Below are 18,747 nucleotides of genomic sequence, written 5' to 3' on the forward strand. Positions count from 1 at the left end.
GCATTTGTATAAAATTATTGAATTTTATTTTAGACAATACATGGTGCACAGCAGCCAATTGCACTGGGATCTCACAATGGATAATGTAAACTGTTGAAACCCTGGCAGCATGGTGCCAGGAAAACAACCTCTTTCTGAAAATCAGTAAGACGAAGGAGATGGTTGTGGATTATAGGAAACACCAGGGAGGAGAACACACACCTAATGTATTTACATCAATGGCACTTCAGTGGAGAGGGTCAGCAGTCTTAAGTTCCTGGGAGTTAAAATCACAGAGGTCTTAACCTGGACCCACCACACCAACATCGTGGTCAAAACAGCACGACAGCGCCTATTCTTTCTCCGCAGGCTAAAGACGTTTGGTATGCCATCACATATCCAGGCCAGCTTCTGCAGGGGCACTATTGAGAGCATCCTGACTGGTTGCATCATTACCTGGTATCGCAAAGTACTGCAGAAGGTCGTGAAGTCAGCGCAGCTCATTACAGGCTGTAATGCTACCAAACATCCAGGATATCTAAGCAGCTAGATGTCTTAAGAAGTCCAGGTCCATTCTCAAGGACCCCAGTCATCCCAGTCACAAACTGTTATCTCTCCTACTGTCCGGTAAACGGTATCGAAGCAGTCAGTTAAAGACTTATAGATTACAGAACAGTTTGTACCTTCAGGCAATAAGACTGCTAATTAAGCTGCAGTTCTTTCAGCAAATCATCCGTAATGGCTACATGGACATATAGTTTTCATTGTATTCGGCATACTGCACTACTTGGACATAATGTCATAATGTATTGCATACACCCTGGACAAATCACAGTTCTATTTATATTGAACTCTGTCTAAGTTTATTTTATTCAATTTCTATTGCACTAGTATGTATTATTATATAACTTTAATTTTGTGACCCACCTCCCCCCCCGCCAGGGTTGGCTCGCAGAAAAGACATTTCATTGCCAGCAACTACTGCTGCACGCTGTATTGTTGTGCATTTGATAAATAAACTTTGATTGATGTAAAAAAAGTAAGAAATCAGAGTACCCCTCAAATAAATCCCTCAAATAATGTACCCAGTCCCAACACATTCGCCCAACGCCTGTGAACATAAAGGATCTGTTATTGCAGAATAGGATTGGTCTTTCCTGAGCAACATTGACATAAGAGGTGAGCAACAGCCTTTAAATTGTGAATTTCCAAAAGGGCAGAGGATTGTAAGTACAATAAGAGCTGTTAAATCTGGCAAGGCCAGGGACCACATAACCACTGAGACTTAAAATACAGCTGAAGCCTGCTGCAGAAGCACCTGGAAAGGGAGAAATGGTGGTGTGCAGAGCACCAATAACTGTGAAACAATGAAAGACTATTTGAGCGGTGCGGTAAAGGGTTCCGCATTTTTATATTCTTTCCAGCTTCAACAGATATTGTGATGCAGGCATTGGGAGACATAACGGTTGTAGAAAGAGCTAAGAGAAGTGCTGAGAAATGAATGACCTTCCTTGGGATATGATGCGAACATAGAAATTGAAAAGACCCAGCAAGGAAAGTAGGTCACGTTTGTCGAGTCGAGCTTTGAAGTTGACTGCATCCAGGGTGGTACCTAAAAACGCCAAAGTAGAGAATCCATTTTAAGGACCATCCAATAGAATTCGACAAACGGGTGGTCTGGATGATTACCAAAAATGCGCTCCGGGGAATGTGGATAGAGATAGAGTTATGGAGCAAGGCTGATAGCCACCTGCAGGCCACAGGGCAAATGAGCTTTGAGCGAACATCTCTGCAGAAATGAACAGACTACATTGTTAAAATTGTTGCTGATCTTCTTAAATATATAAAAATGTAATTTTAATCGACCTGAGGACAACAATTGAGATGGAAGGCTTAAGAAAGAACAGGAACTGATAAAGAGATCTGAGTGAGGGGGGTGGATATGAAGCAGAAGATGCAGAGGTGGAGGTGCAAGCTGCAGTTCTAGGATAGGCTAGTACACAGTGGTACAGTAGTATTTGTAACGATCTAATTCCTGACACCTAAGAGGATAGACAGAGCAAAACACATCTATAAACTCTGAAGTAGCTAGGCTAGGAGGGATAAGATTTACATGTTTACTTTTGTGGAGGACTGGGAATGATTTTTTCGAAAAGGAATTTCAGGACTGTGGTAATAAAGTAATCTTTGTAGTGAAGGTGAGCTGGTATGTCTTGGGAAGTGTGGCTCCCCTTGGAGTGGCATAAGCCAGGCAGAGTCTACATAGGATAAGTTGGAAGAGAGGCATTGTTGACAGGAGAAAAGGAAGGATTGAAAAGAATGAATGAAAAGAATTACAGGGGCATTCTTGCAGTGCAGCGGCAAGGAGCAGGAAAGAAGCAGGAGAGAATGTGTTTGGAATGCTCAAAAGACAGCAAAGTATTTATCCAATTAGTGATAAGATAAGACTTTTTGGTCCATGAAAAAGGTGGAAATTTAATTTTGGCATCACCGTATAAAACGACAAAAAAGGTAAACATAAAATAAATACACATTGAAACAAACAATAGTTCTAAACACACAACAATACATAGATCATTTCCCCTTCGGGATCAATAAAGTCTTATCTATCTATCTCTAGACACACCTCTCGTTCTGCCCATATTTCACTACCACTACACATGATCCAATAGCTCTGTACAGGAAACAGACATTTAGCTGCATTTCATATACCGACTGAACGGGGAACAAAAATGATCTTGTATTAATTTTTTTTTGGCCACAGGGATTCTAAAGTGCCTCCCTCAAGATAGTAGTTGGAAATGGGAATGAAGAGGGTGGGAGGGATCAGCTGAGATTTCTTTTGAACTGCAATATAATACAGCTTTTTAACCTGTTTCTGTGGCTGAACTATTATTTTACTAGCAATATTAACAATTCTGGCCAGTTTTCCTTTTCTCCTAATACTCAGTTATATCATACCACACTGTGATGCCAAAAGTAAAGATGTTTTCTCCTAACATTCAATAAACCCTCTCTAAAACATTTTGATTCTCAAACTCTCAGTTTCCTGATCAAAAATATATGCTAACTAACCTTATTAAAAATGCATTTTTTTGTGTAAAGTTTAAATTTTAACAGTAACTGTTATTGTTAATAAGTATCTGAAGCAATGAACATCCTCCACAGGCTGATTAATAAGAGAGAGAGGCTGAAAATCTCTCTCTCTCTTAATAAGGGGGAGAGGTTGAAAATGCATTACTATCACAAGTAACCAGGTCTTTGGTTTTATCAACATTAATATGAATGATATTCTTATAGTTGTAGATCTTTAGCAATATTAACAATTCTGGCCAGTTTTCCTTTTCTCCTAATACTCAGTTATATCATACCACACTGTGATGCCAAAAGTAAGGATGTTTTCTCCTAGTATTTAATAAACCCTCTCTAAAACATTTTGATTCTCAAACTCTCAGTTTCCTGATCAAAAATAAATTCTAACTAACCTTATTAAAAATGCATTGTTTTGTGTAAAGTTTAAATTTTAACAGTAACTGTTATTGTTACTAAGTATCTGAAGCAATGAATATCCTCCACAGGCTGATTAATAAGGGAGAGAGGCTGAAAATGCATTACTATCACAAGTAACCAGGTCTTTGGTTTTATCAACATTAATATGAATGATATTCTTATAGTTGTAGATCTTTAGACATTAGTGTTTGACACTCTGGGTTTTAATAGAGAGCAGGCAATTGAATGATTGAGGAAGAGGAGGGGTCCATATCCTCTTCCTGTCACGATTGCAATCCCTCCTCTTAAGGGCCTTCTTTGTTTGTTTCATCTCCTGCACCTGCTCCCTGTTCCACCCCCTCTTCAGTTCCCCCTTAAAAGCCAGACGCTGACGCAATTCCGGGCTCTGCATTGGTTTCCGCGTCATGTGAGCCCTGGACCTGGATTCACCTGGTTCCGTTATGGTTTTAAGTTTCTGTTCCTGTTCCCGTTCCCCCTGCCTGTCCCGACACGTTTCTGGACTTTAATCGTCTGTCTCGGATGGATCGCCTGGCCTTGGAGTTTTTGCACTGTTTTGGAATTCCCTTTTGACTCATCCCTGGACTGTTTGCCTTGGCCACACCTCCCCTGACCCCCAGCACTCCATGGACACCCCCCCCCCCCCTTCTCATTCCCGTATCCTTCATGCCTTTTTCCTCGTGTTTTCTCACTCAACCCTGGATCGTGTAATCTGCATAGGGTCCGGAAAGAACTCTCCCCTGACACTTCCCCATAACCCTAACCTGGCAATTATCAGTTTTTCACTAAAAGAAGATTCACAGGTAGCTTTTTAAAACCCAACAAAAGCAGTCTGCAAGACATAGCAACATTTTGCTGAACACATTTAATTTGATCCAGTCTCATATTGCTTATACAATATGTGTAACAGCATATTTTGGATTTTAGGGATTCATAACACATTTTACATTTGACAGCTTATCAGTTTCCAAAGTGTGGAGGAGCTGCTTCTGTATGTCTCTATCCAGGAATTGAGCTCTCTTCAGTGCATTTCTTGAAATCTTATAGGAATGGTAAAGTCCCCTGTGAGTTCAAGAACCTAAGACATCTTAGGCAATTGAAGTTTGACTTTCATTAAATATGCTCAGTAACTACAAAGGTATCCAAGGCTTCAGGTGAATAAAAATGCATAATGAAAAAGGCACAGTTAAACCTGTAATCTGACTATTGTTTTGTCTTTTCAAAACAGGACAGAATATAAATATTTACATTCCAGGAGGTCCCCAAGGCTAACTAAAGAGTGTTTAACAGGGTAATTAACTTCATGTTGAGTCTGGCATCAAATATAAACTAAACTGATCTACGGCTTTATTGCTGCAGAAACATTTTCAGAATAATTCCCTAGATTTGAATTGTTCAATTTTTGCAAATAGAGTTCTGATCATTTATTGTTCTGATCACGATATGGAATTACTGGTTTCACTTGTGCACAAAGGCATTGGTTTAAATAATTAACCATTTTTATACTTTTTAAATTTTCCAACAAAAAAATTTAACCACATTTGCTAAATGAGAAATATCAGTTTCTAAACAGCAATCTCAAGAAGCTTTGCTGAATACTTCCCTGTATGGAATTTTATCAATATATCTATATCTATTTATCTTGAATGTGTGTTGTCACACATGACTACATTGACCAGAAATGAACTTTTTTCTTTGGTGAATTTAATGGTGTAACAAATTTGATTCATCTTTATTGGAAGAGTTGCTTCAGAGTTTCCACTGACTAGATTTTACAAAACTGGATAACACTGACCTTGACTGACTGAATGCCTGGAATAGAATATAGAAAAAAGGTACCTCCAGTTTAAAATAAACTGGCTAGTAGATATCATAGATACTGTAAATATGTATCTCTAAAATAAATGGTTTTAATACATTCAGTAGTGCTAATAGCCATTTGGGAAAAATCATTCTGGTTCAGTATACATTCAATAAATTCAAATATAAGGCTTTGTATTTTGATTATTATTCCAGTGGAAACTTCCAACTAATGGAAGGAATCCATTGCTTTATCTGTTTGTTTAATGCAGTATGAGAGAGAATGTAATTATCAATATAGTCATTCAATATCGCCATTCATTGACTTTCCCTCACAGTTCTTTCATGAATTTATGAGAACAATATGGGTCTTTTAGAAAATCAGACTGGCTAAGAAAATTTTAAATCTGAACATAATGTCAGTTAAGCTGCTGTTTTGCTAAAATTTGGGTTTTTCTTAAGCAGCACAAGAATTTAATGAACACCCTGGAAGGCTTACAGTGTATTAGTTTGCCAGTTGCTCAGATAGTGGTGGTTTGGATTTTTGTACTTGTGTAGTTTATCCATCCAGTTTCTCTTCCTGTTTTAGGAATTTTACACTTTTTTGAAGGCACCATCCAAGTGCATTTTTGCACGTGACCATGCATTTCCTATCAGTAAATAAGTTAGTCTGGAATCAAGTCAACATGCAGTGTAATTGCATATCAAAAGGTTTCCATTCAGTATCAAGTGACACAGCTGCAATGTTAAGAATCAGGTTATGTTGCTGTGTATGTTTTAAGCATATCAGCCACATCAGCACATCAATTGCAATGTTAGAAGCCATGCAATACTTGATAACATAGCTAAAGCAAAATAATGTCATCAGTAGCTTTAATACAGTAATCCCTTGCCAACTGCAAGTACTTTGCTCCTGAAAAATCTTGAGGTAGGTAAATTTGAAATTTATAAACTTAAGACTTATGGGAAAAATAGGGGTAGGGGAACTGAAGTCACGATTCAACCTATTAAAATCCCTCAAACATTTTTTTATCTATAATGTATAAGTAAAACAATCACACCAGTGTAAAGAAAAACACTGTATTTTGGAAATAATATAGTATGTGGAGTTTTTAAATGCATTTCTGACATAATTTTTACCTTTAATGCTGTGATGAGGCCCATATGCTGTAGATCGGGTCACGTGCATGTAAAATACCATAAGTGACGTTGCTGTTCACTTCTTACACCCACTCTCATAGCTTCCTCACTTTTCCTTAATGTACGAATTGTAGATTGATTTACAACACACAACCAGCCAACAGCCTATTATTTTGTCTTTCACATAACCTATCAAACACTATATTTTTTTCTTCTAAGCTCATCACGGATCTAGATTGCTTAGCAACACTGGACTCTTCACTTTTCCGTTTAGGAGCCATGTTATTTTTTTATTTATTATTATTGTTATTTAATGACTATCACTTTTATTTAGGGAATCACAATCACTAACACTTCTTTCCACCATCAAATATCATAGAACATCAAAGCCTAATGCAATAATGTACACTAAAATGTGTAGAACACTTTAGGAATCTGAGACAAATTGTGGGCCTGTCTACTGACAAAGGAGGCTGACTGAGAAAGGGGATAGTGAAAACCACATAAGGTACATGTGCATTTAGGAAGACATTGCTGTAATTGTTAAATAATAGATGTAGGATTTAGATAATCGTACTATATTCTATATAAGAATAGTGCCTTTCGGCTGGCCAGAGAAAGAACATTCCCTTACTTATTGTATTTTGTTCGTGATGGTTATAAGTCTTGTAATACTTACCTGGAGGCAATCTCATCTTAATTTCATGTCAAGCATGGTGTCAAGTGACCATCTTAAAAATCTACAAAAACAAAATTGAGCCATATCTTCTAGCCTTGGAATTACACCTTAAGATACCTCCAGGAGAAACAACTTCTGCACTTACCTTCACATTACAACAGAATGGATTTTATCATTATAGAATGCTTATCTGTAATTGCAGTTTCACACAATTTAGAAAAATACAGCATGATGAAACACTATTTATTAATGAAGCAATATTTTAAAAGTAATCTGTCAGACAATTTGTGAGTGAGTGGAGCAAAATTACAATGACCAGTGCTTATTTTTATGCTTTTTGAAAGATATGAAAATGTCTATATCTTTTAAATGTCTATATGTTGTTTTTTATCAACTACTGGAAGCAAAGACTGCAAACATAAACAGATTTTTCTAGCTAGGTTTGTTTGTATATTTGTTATCATTTTAACTACACTGTGATGACCGTTATACAGTAAAAGTAAAACCCATGAAACAATGGAAATATAAGGTGCTTCACCTTCACCTAGTATCATATCTGTAACAAGCAATGGTTGTTGATAACTAAAAATATATTGTGGATAACTAAAAAAGCATTGCTGTGGATTCTTAGTGAGGGCTTGGCTACAGAATAACCCTATTGATTGTAGTACGTTGTAATGGAGGGAGATGAGCCTTCCAGATAAGTGGTACAATCCCAGGACGGAGACACAAACCAGAACCATGATGGATGTCCGTCCATGGAGGCTTTGATGTCTATAGACACAGATAAGCACATGACAATGATTCTGAATAGACAGGTCATGGTCAATGATCCAAAAGATGACTTATCAATCAGTTGCCTGGAGGATATGGAAACCGACTCCACATGATGACATCACACCCAATCACCAATTGTGATTTTCCCATTTGGAAAGCGCTGCCCAGCTGCTTTCTTGGCTTCTCTCTGATCTGTCGAAACTTGGTCATCTGACAATGACGTGGCTGCCACTACTGTTGTCTGAGCCTCAGGACTTAAACTTTTGTTCAAGTCACTAATTTACTAGAGAGCTGTATGTAAAACAGTCTTCTGCTTAAGGTCCTGCCTGGAGCAAGTTAGCCAGCCATGAGACTGCTTTATCACCAGAATAAATATGGTTGAACTCTCATCGACATGACATGAGCAGAAGTAATTGCTACTTCTCCTCACCAGTTTCTAACTCCAATCCAGGCACAAACTTTAAAAGCTAGTCCAGCTCAACACTAATTGGGAGGTCCTCCTCCAAGGGAACTGGCTGTCAGTGCACGGCTACAGCAGGACTTTCTGTGTGGTTCATGGATGTTGCACCAGGAATGGGTGGCAGCACAGAGGAATATGGATTGGACACGACTTCGACGAACACCATCAGTTCTATTTCTTTCATTCTGCTTGAGAATTATGAATCCTCCGTTGTTGGAGAAATCAGTATTCACCATGATCAGTCTCAATAATTCAACTGTTGTCTTAAACACGTTCTAATATCAATGTCATTCACATAAGTAAAAGTACTTACTTGTCAGTGAGCATCCTAATGTTGAGAATTTAAATTAGACTGATTAAAGAGTTAGAAATTACATACAACGACATAATCAATGCCTAATCTTTATATTTTGAATCTCTTTTTAATCCCTGATAACCCTCAATTAACAATCAGCCATTTTGTATCTAGGCAGATTTGGGGTGAGTTTCCCGAAAGCATCGTAGCGCTAAGAACATCGTAAACTCGCTCTTAAAATAGATCGTTAATTTACGAGTGTTTCCCAAAACCTATCGTAACTAAAGTAGAACGTTAAATCCTTCGTAATCTACGTGCTCCCCGACCCACTCGTTAATTACTAAGTGCTTCTTAAACCGGCTACCTCTTGCGGCAACCTTAGTGACAGAGATCGCCAGACAGAGCACATTCAATTCACGTCATGGGAATTCTCTGGAAATCTAGAATACTAAGAGTTTATATTAAGGATTTTGATGTTTTGTCGTACTAAGAGGAAATTCGAAAAAATAACATTTATTTCTACAGTAATGAATTTATTAGACATCTTGGGTAAATGTCCTATTCATAAGTCAAATGTTTTAATAATACTCCCTATTTTAGTACTTTTGGGGTGGGGTTTAAATTGTATTTAAATTCCATAAGAACGTGAAACATGTAACGTATTACAATGTAGTGCCACGCAGGACGGGCTGAGAACAGCACCTGTGGACTACCGGACTATATAGTGGGACGGAGTCTGGGATACAGTCTCTTCCCTTCGTGTGTGTGTATGTTAGTGTAGGTGCAGCGCTGTAACTCCTGTCCCTGTGTGTGTACCTTTCCCGATTCGAATTAATAAATGTGTTGTTCAGCCCCATTCCCTGAGTCCCACGCCTGCTCCATTCCGTACCGAAACCCGCGGTCGATAAAATATTTAAAGTTCGAATACCGTTTTATGTTAAAAAATAACAACATTTTTTTCTCATGAAACACTGTGATTCTTAACAATGGCAGCGCACCAAAAAACATGGCTTTAAATCAAAGACGTCGTGCAGGACGCATACACTGTCTACCCAGTTAAACTTGATTTTCTTCTACGGTCATTTATTTTCTTTTCTCTTAGAAACAATAAGGGTCCCATATTGTGCCTATCTATATGCTTTCGCTTAAATGGTTGTTAAATTATGATGTCATGTTTGCTTCATATTCCTTTTCACAACTTTATTTCATCCCACTGAAGCACCAAAACCGACACCATAAAATGAAAGTATTGTCAATCAATTGTTTTTCAATCGACTTGTGATGCTTTTTTCTAAGCGACTTCTGGGGAGGGGTTAACAAAGAAGTACTTTATACTCGCTCATTAAATGATCGATTAAGAGGGGTTTTGGGAAACCCAAGAAAAAGTAGCTCGTAGGTTACGTACGTACATCGTAACGTTGTTCGTTAGTCTCTACGATTCATAGTTTTCGGGAAACTCACCCTTGTTCAGTTATCATCTTTTAACATATACATTGTCTGTATCAATAAATTGTATATTGATGTATATTGTATAGTTTGAATCCATGTCTAGAATGGTTATTTTTCTTTCGATTGATTCCTAACAGCCAAGTTAATATGGCTTTGTTTAAACAAGTCCTCCTGTTGTGTTATTTCCATTCTATTGTATTCCCATATTGCTCTACAGCAATATACTGTACATGCTTTAGGATCTGGCAAAATCCTGTGACATGTTAGTACAGTATCATGAAAGAATAAAATTAATGCTGTAATCTGCTTTAGTAGTTAACCTTAATAAGGCAGACATACTGTAAAACGTTTGAAATCCCTACATTTTTCTATAAAGTTTTAAGAAATAATACTGAACATGTAAGTTAGAATTTAGTTGCTAATTTAACAAAAGATTTCACAAAAAGTATTTTATAAATTATTGTGTAATGTAAAATGTGTGACATCATCTCTGTTGTGTTATTATAGCAATAATAAATGTATTTGTAGATGTAAAACAATTCAAGGTCCCAGAGTAATACTGGAATTCCATTAAGGTTCAGATGAGCCTAGCATAAACTGTTTAGCAATGTTGAAAATGTTAATGATGTTTGTACATGATTTCTGGTTATCTAAGCAAAAGTTAACCCATGAAAATCTGATGTGAGTGTATTCAGACATGAAACATGTTATATAGCAAGAGTAGCTAATTAACTGGAAATTGGCTACAAATAGGCTATTAATATGTATTAAACACAATACTTTGTACTAATACATATTACCTCATTGGATTACACAGCATACTGTATGGACAGGCAAGCTTTTATTTTAAATGAAAATTAGATACAATTTATTCAGTAAAAATAATACATTTTTGTAGAACCCATAGTGTAGCAGGACAAGTGAGCTAAGGTGATTTTTGCTCCTTGGACTCCAACTTTGTTGAATTCTCCTACTTTTGGCACACCAGAGTTTAATTCTGTTGGAGATGGCTAGATGGCTGAGTTCTGGGAGTATGCCTGAGAGAAAGAGACAGGCCATGCACAGTAGATTTGGATTTACTACTCATGGAATGCTAAAAATTAAACCATTTATTATCGAAGAAAAAATAAAGAAACCTTCTGTGTTGTGTCAGACACTAATAGCACTCTGTGATCATAGGAAATGGAGCATTAGAAAAGTGTATTTATGTTTTATGGTTAACTCAAATAAATAATTAAAAGTGAGGCATTAATTCTTCATATTAGGTATTCGTTAATTTCTCTTCCAGGAATGCACTTAGCATTCTTGTTCAATTCAGGCACTTTTGGTTAAGCAGTTGTGTTAACTTCCCTGTATTTTCATCATTTTTTTACTCCCTTCATTTAGGGGTACTCCTTAGTTAGGAGTAGATCTTTTGAACTAAGTAGATTAGATGCATGAGCAACACAGCAGCCTATCTATGCTACTCAAGAAGGATGGGATTTGGATCTAAAATAAGACACTAAGCCTTTTGAGCCTTATGCTTATTTACCAAGTCGGTACAATTCAGTGTCCCTGGACACAGGCATTCACCACTCCAACTGTGGGAGTCTGTGCCATTAACTGAAGCATCTAATAATAAAGGCCTGCAAGAGCAAGGTTTCTTCGGTTTCCATGACAGTTATTAGGTACTGTAGAAATAAAATTGGCTTCCACACTGCACTGGGGAAGCCTAATGTCAAGTCTCACACTAGCAATGACTTGCATTAAGCTATCTTTGTCAACAGCAGGATTTTCTGGATGAGTTCATTTGTTTCTGCAAATGAATTCTAAACATTTTCTAAACACTCTAATGTGACTGTTCTTTTCTCCAGAATTTGGCCTCAATATGATGTCTTTTTGTTGTTTTGTTTGTGATAGAAACGACGTGGAGGATGCAAAGATGTGAACAACTGTGCAAATAGGTTGCTTTGGAGGAGAGAAGGAATAAGGACCCAATAAGGCACCAGCCCCTGTAAGATGCCACTCCAGCAGATCTCTGTGGTCCCAGCCAGGGAGACGGCCAGCAATGGGAGAAGTTCCAGCCGGAACAAAGACAAAAACAAAGATAACGAGGTGAGAAACATGTGGTTCTGAATTTAATAGCAGTGAGTACAAGCTAAAAACTGAGATTAAACTATTTGCCGTATAGTTTATAGTGTTTGTAAGATTAGATCACTTTTATTTCTCTAATTAAAGAGTTGTATGAGAAAGAATTTTATGCTTGCTGGTACTAATCATAGTTCTCTTTGGTTGTCTCTTGTATTTTCTATCATTTCCTTTCTTTTTACAGATTTTAAATGAATGCAATATGTATTGCTTTATTTTAAAAAGATGTGAGATAATTTGAATTTTTAGTTCAATAACAAAACAAAAAAAAATGCAGAAGTGATTAAAATAATTGTCAACTTCCTAGTGCCCACACTCACAATGTTCCTTAACGAATACATCCAAGTCTGTGTATTGTGTGCATACCTCTATTATTTTGATAATTGCATTTCCCATTAAATGCTATGCATGAGGTAATTCACATACATTCAGTGTAAATAATAAATGTCTTTCTTACATTAAACCCTTTTCATATATACATGACAGTACAGAAATGCAACAGAGATTAAAATTCTTTAAAAACCTGTTCAAACAACATATTCATGCTTTTATCGATTCATCATATGCCTTTTACTCAGACATAGGAGTCTTCATTGCTGCATTGTTTTTAGATTTCTTCTTTGCCAGAATTTGAGATTGATTTAAGTTACGAAAAGCTATTTTAAGTGATTCACATTTTGAAAATGTCCTGTATTGATACTCATGCAGCCTGTTGTCTTCGTAAACAGTGACCTTATGTATAATAGTTTAATTGTGCATTTGTCACTTTGATAGCCTGTAAGTGAGTAATCCACGTTCTTATTCAGTCTACTTACTTTTATATTACATTATTGAAATGCATCGTGTCACAAATGTGAAGTAAGTACCAGTTCCCTTGCAACTTCAGTTTTTCGATAATTTTTCTATTCAAATATCACCTACACACTCCTTGACACTATCCCAGCCTTTAGTATAGTAATAATTCTGGCATCTATAAACCACCTCACAGGATGTGCTTAGAACTATAAAAACTGTAGAAGTATTGACAATTCATACCATACACTATAGTGCTTCAGTGGGGTACTGAGCAAGAATGATGTAAAAGAGCCTTTTACTTCAGTTAAACAGGAAGGTTTATAGAGACTGAACATGAAATTAAAACAACCAAATTAAAAAAAACAACCACTTTATATTTTATATTAACTCTGCATTTGGTTTGGGATTCTAGCATATTCTAATGTGTGATATGGCATTTTCATTTTATTCTTGCATGGACTTTATATACAGGTTCGAGTGGGAAGTTGTGAGAGAGTGCAGGCTGAAAAGGAACATGTAGTGGTTCATTTCGCACAGAAAAGTAGAAAGTAAGATTAAAACATGCTTTGGCCGTTGAACCTTTTATTGCTTCCTCTTCATTATTGTATCTTCTTAATGTAAAGGATAGAAGTATGAGGTCTTTTACACTATGTTTAGGTTACAAATGTTGCTCAAATATACAGTTAAAGATAAATAGAAAAATAACTCCTTACTATCCAATTACATTTTCAAGGAAAAGACAAATTTGGATTTCCATGTGCTAGTTGCATTTACTAAAAACCCAGTTCCAAAAATATCTGGCATGTTAAGCTCCTTGAAAGAAAAAAAATTAAATCTTTATTTACCTTGATAAAAACTTAAAATTACTTATTTATGTCAATTAGCCAGTTTTATATATATATATTCCTTTAAAACAAAATGACTGAATTTATGTTATGGGAATTTCTAATAATATAGAATAGCCTAAAATAATATATATATATACAGTATTTATATAAAATTATTTTATAATATACAGAGAAGCATACAAAATGCCACAGATTCTCGTTTAAATTCTTTGCAGTTGTGCATTTTTAATTCCTCCCAGTGTATGTCGAAAGGGAAAACAAGTGGAAGGTATTAGGGCTGTCTTTGTATTGTGATACTATAAGAAAAATAATGCTTTTCAGCAGACTCATATTCACACCCTACCTGAAGGCATTTTACACCTTGTAGGCATGTTATGAGTTTATTTGACCTTTTTAATTAGGGTTAAGAGACACTGGTAAGAAACAGTCCTTGATAAAGTAGTAAGCAGTTGGCTGATTGCTTCTGACTCTTGGTCACTTAATATTCTTGTTCTTCTGGATTTAAATGCAGCATGTATACATGTATCTACAGTGGCATCCGGCTGCATGGCCAATTATCTGGGACCTTTTGCTGGTTTGGCTCCTATTTGACAAGCAGGAGTCAATCCCTAAATCTTGTCTGGTCTTAATCTGGTGCTGTCCCACTTACTTTTATTGTGTAGTATTGACATGCTGCCTCTTGGTCTCATCATTCACCGTCATGAAATTAGGTTTACCTGCTATACTGGTGGATCTCATTATTTATTTGCAGACCAGATCAGATGCAGCTGCAGCAGATTCACTTTACAGGTCTCTGTTTCACATTAGAATAGAAGGCAGCGGAAAATTTAAGACAAGATGTGACATGAGTGAAATCATACTCCCAATATTAGGTTTGCGATATTTTTGCGGATGGTTTTTTTGATAAATCAGAAAAAAAAACGAAGTTAGAAAGCTTAGTCATACGTTTGAACCTGTGCCTAAAGTGCATGTTAGGAATGTTCCAAGGGTTATATTTTTTCCGTGTGTGTAATGTTGCACAGTTAAGACCCCGGTTCTGCCTGTCTGTGCTGAAATATGAATGTCTTTATTTCATCAATATTAGACTACATCAATACAATACTTCTTGTTGCTTGCCATGTTAGTCTCCAGTGTTCCCTGTGATCCTGTACTGGACAAAGCCGTTTGAAAATGGATGGAATACCTGTTTGGGAATCTTTTGTAATACTATACAGCAGTGGTTCTCAAACTTTTTGGACCAAGTACCACCCCTAATCCAACCAAAGCATCCAAGTACCACCTACAAGTCATCATCTCATAGGAACCACAGAAATTCTCAATGACCAACATGAGCGCCCGTGCACACACTCACACATACATATTATAAATATTATAATAATAAACTTAATTTGATATAGCGCCTTTAAAGGTGGCTTCTCAAAGTGTTTTACAGAAAAAAAAAACATTAACAACAACTAATAAAAAAGCACCATTTCAGTGAGAGGGGTGAGCCTGTTTAGTTGAGCAAACCAGATGTGAATTAATTTTTCGAGCCTTGATACAATTCACAACAGAGTCTAACAGATATTAAATCGTCAGGCATTTTCTTGACGGCAAGGGTCTCGCGGTGGATGTTGTAATGCGTACATTAATTTCTGGAGCAACCTCTCTAATTCGTGCAACTACACCGTTATGTCGGCTTGTCATTGCTCTAGCACCGTCTGTACAAACTCCGACGCATTTTATCCAGTCGAGGCCATTCTCTACAATAAATTCATTCAGAAGCTGAAATATGTGCTCTCCTGTAGTTCCTGTTGGTAGCGGTTTACAGAACAGAAAGTCTTCATGGGACATGCCCTCAAACTCGTATCTAACGTAAACAAGCAAATTGGCCAAATCGACTACAGGCTCATCTAATTGCAGTGAAAAACATCTGCTCATCTTAACGCGCTCTATCAGTGTACTTTTGATATAATCCTTCATTTCAATAATTCTATGAATGACTGTGTCTTTCAGGGGGAGGGGGGCAGCAGGTCGAGCTCTTTAGCAGCTTTTTCTCTACACATAATACGTGTCAGCTCTTTTGCCAACGGTAAATAAGGTTCTTCAAAAATAGTGTAGCTTACCTGCTTTAGCAATCCGCAAGCTTGCATTTTTCCGCATTTCCGTTTTTATTTCCGTATTTATTTAAAGTTTTTATTTCAAGCGCATGGGAGCGAAACACAGAGACGCTCGGTGTATTTTTCTCAAATTAGAACAGTTCTTAAATATTTTTCTGTTATCACGCTTTCGTGTGCTCACAAGATTACCTGCGTTTGTAGCACATAATTCTATGCATTCCTGTGTTTACAAAGTTGGCATTGTTCCAAAATCACGCACATTCTCCTTTCTCCCTATTTGCTGGAGATACAGTAGCTTTTTTTAAATACAATTGGTCATTTGCATCCGTAGCATGCATTCCTATAGAGTGGTATAGAATTACAGAGTATCTCTTGTGTCCACTGAACTATTAGCGCGCACTGTATCGTAGTACGTAGGCTGCGTATTCGACACGTATTAAAATACAAAATATGAAAACCCGTCCCGATTTTTCAGCGCACACGACACAGTTCCAGGGTCATTTGGCGTACCACTTGGCGGCACTCCACGTACCACTGCCGGTACGCGTACCACAGTTTGAGAACCACTGCTATACAGGATTCAACATGTTCAGACTACTGGTTCTCATGTGCTAACTAAATCTACTCTACATCAATACAGTACATACCTCCAATCCTCTATAAATCATTGAAGCACTGAACCTACAAAAAGCAACAGAGAAACAGCATAGTTTCAGCACTTCAGAACTTCCATCACTTTTAGCTTATATAGTGTAACCAAGACATTTGATCATTTTCATGTAGTTAAGTTACCCTACCTGCACTCTGATTAAATATCTACACATCACTTCTGGTTTCAAATGAATTTCATACAGGGTCCATCAGTTAAAAACAACCAAAGAATGTAGAAGCTCTCTTACAAACACAATAAGTGGTAGACGTTACTATTCATTAGATGTTGTAATTAAACATATTGTATCCAATTCCACCTTAGCTTCTACTGCTCTTGTAGGCTGATATATAGACTTTTCATTATGCACTGTTAAAACAGATGGCAATATAAATTTAAAATGTTGTGCACACAAAAGCGACATTGACAGATCATAAATATTCTTTTTATTTTTTATTTTTGTTTTAACAGTGGGTTTATATCACTGTGTTTTTGCATCATGCCTCCTGTGAACAACAGGCACAACCATGAATCCCTTGCAGGGGGGACGTGCAGAGCTCTGCTTGCTACATATAAAATTGACATCCATAAACAGAAAATAAAATTGATTTGCCACTCTGTGCTTTTTTTAGTGATCACAGATCATCGGTCAAGTTTAATGAGCATAACATGCACTTATGCACTCTTCAGGAAGCTGACCACTCTTTAGCAAACTTAGAACAAGAACAATCAGAATTTGTAAAAGCTTGCATCTGAACAGCTATCTTTGTAGCTGCTTCCAAGTACTCAAAAAACAGTAGAAGTGCTCTGTTAACAACATTCATAATAGCATAACATTCTTAATAACTCTAATTTCTGAGTTAATTTTTTAAATGGAAATGCATAACTGGAGATTCAGTTAATCTTTAACAAGATGGCATTGACCAAGCTCTGTCTGCTTTGTTTGTTATTGTTTGCTTATTTCTCTGTACTGTATGTCTGTTTAAGTATGACTGACAGGATTTATTTCAATTATGCAAAAGGGTACTGAGTCTCAATCTACAACCAAAGTTGATTTTATCATCAAATTACTTATTGATTTGAACGAGCAATAAGATGACTTGTTCGCCTGTTGCGCACTCCAGACTTGGAAATAGGGCTGATAAGAACTCCAGCTCAGGAAATGTCATCTCCGCTCACCACTACCAAGCCTTCTTTTGTCGATCGGCTCTCTACCAAACAAGAAGGATGAACCGGCTTCATTTATCCAATCAGTATAATTGAATGATTCAGTATTTATTCACTGAAACCTGGCAGAGTTCATCGGTGCCAGACTCTGTGATGGAAATGCAGGATTTCTTTTTACTCTGGGAGACCATACTAAGGAAGCTTATTAACGCCATAGAGAGAAAAATAAACATCTTGTTTATACGAGATACAGTAGTATTGCGTTTATATAGAAAAATATATCATGTATATGAGAGAATTATTATGTTTAAACAAGAAAGTTAACATGTTTCAAGAAAATAGTTATTTTGTGAACAATGTCGGCTACTATATTTTGCATTAATATTGTCCCGTGCGAAGTAGCATTGACTTTAACAACAGCAGAATATTGTCACACTCATCTTTTTGGAAAAAAATAATCTAAAGGAGCAAAGGTTGTTCTGTCTCTTGTCACAAACTGCAGGCTTTTTTACCTGCCCAGAGAATTTCCCTGGGTTGTACGAGCAGTTGTTTATATTTCACCGGATGCAAATGCAGCTTCTGCAAATGCAGTGGCTAAAATCACTGAGGCAAAAAATTCATATCCAGACTCCGTTGTCATTGTTTTAGGGGATTTTAACTTGTCAACCTGAGAAAGGTTCTACCGAGATATAAGGAGCAGATAGAAGTTGCGAAAAATAGAACACTTGATTGTTGCTACCACACTATCTCTGATGTATACTTGGCACTGGTCCATGCCCTTCTCTGCCAGTTAGATCAAAGTGCAGTATTTCTTGTCTCAAGGTATAGGCGGAGATTTTATGCATGTAAATGAACTAAAAGAACTGTAAAACAGTGCTCATCTGAGACTGAGGAAGTGCTAAGGAATTGTTTCGATATCAGAGATGGGAACGTGTTTAAAGAGGCCTGTTGTGATCTTAATGAGCATACTGATACA

General features: G+C 36.8%; 1 protein-coding gene across 5 annotated transcripts in view; it reads left to right on the forward strand.

Moving 5' to 3' along the window:
- marchf1 (membrane-associated ring finger (C3HC4) 1) overlaps positions 1–18,747 on the forward strand; it is a 133,083-nt gene that overhangs the window by 58,245 nt on the left and 56,091 nt on the right. For 4 of the 5 annotated variants that reach the window (XM_015344469.2, XM_015344471.2, XM_015344473.2 and 1 more), the window contains exon 2: positions 11,986–12,180. In XM_015344469.2, the coding sequence (XP_015199955.1) occupies positions 12,134–12,180 (47 nt within the window). In that variant the 5' untranslated portion in view covers positions 11,986–12,133. Of the gene's footprint in view, positions 1–11,648; positions 11,754–11,985; positions 12,181–18,747 lie in introns of those variants that run through there. The other variant, XM_015344470.2, reaches the window with a different exon arrangement.

The sequence above is a fragment of the Lepisosteus oculatus genome, chromosome 1 (assembly GCF_040954835.1).
Source record: "Lepisosteus oculatus isolate fLepOcu1 chromosome 1, fLepOcu1.hap2, whole genome shotgun sequence".
Lineage (NCBI taxonomy): Eukaryota > Metazoa > Chordata > Actinopteri > Semionotiformes > Lepisosteidae > Lepisosteus > Lepisosteus oculatus.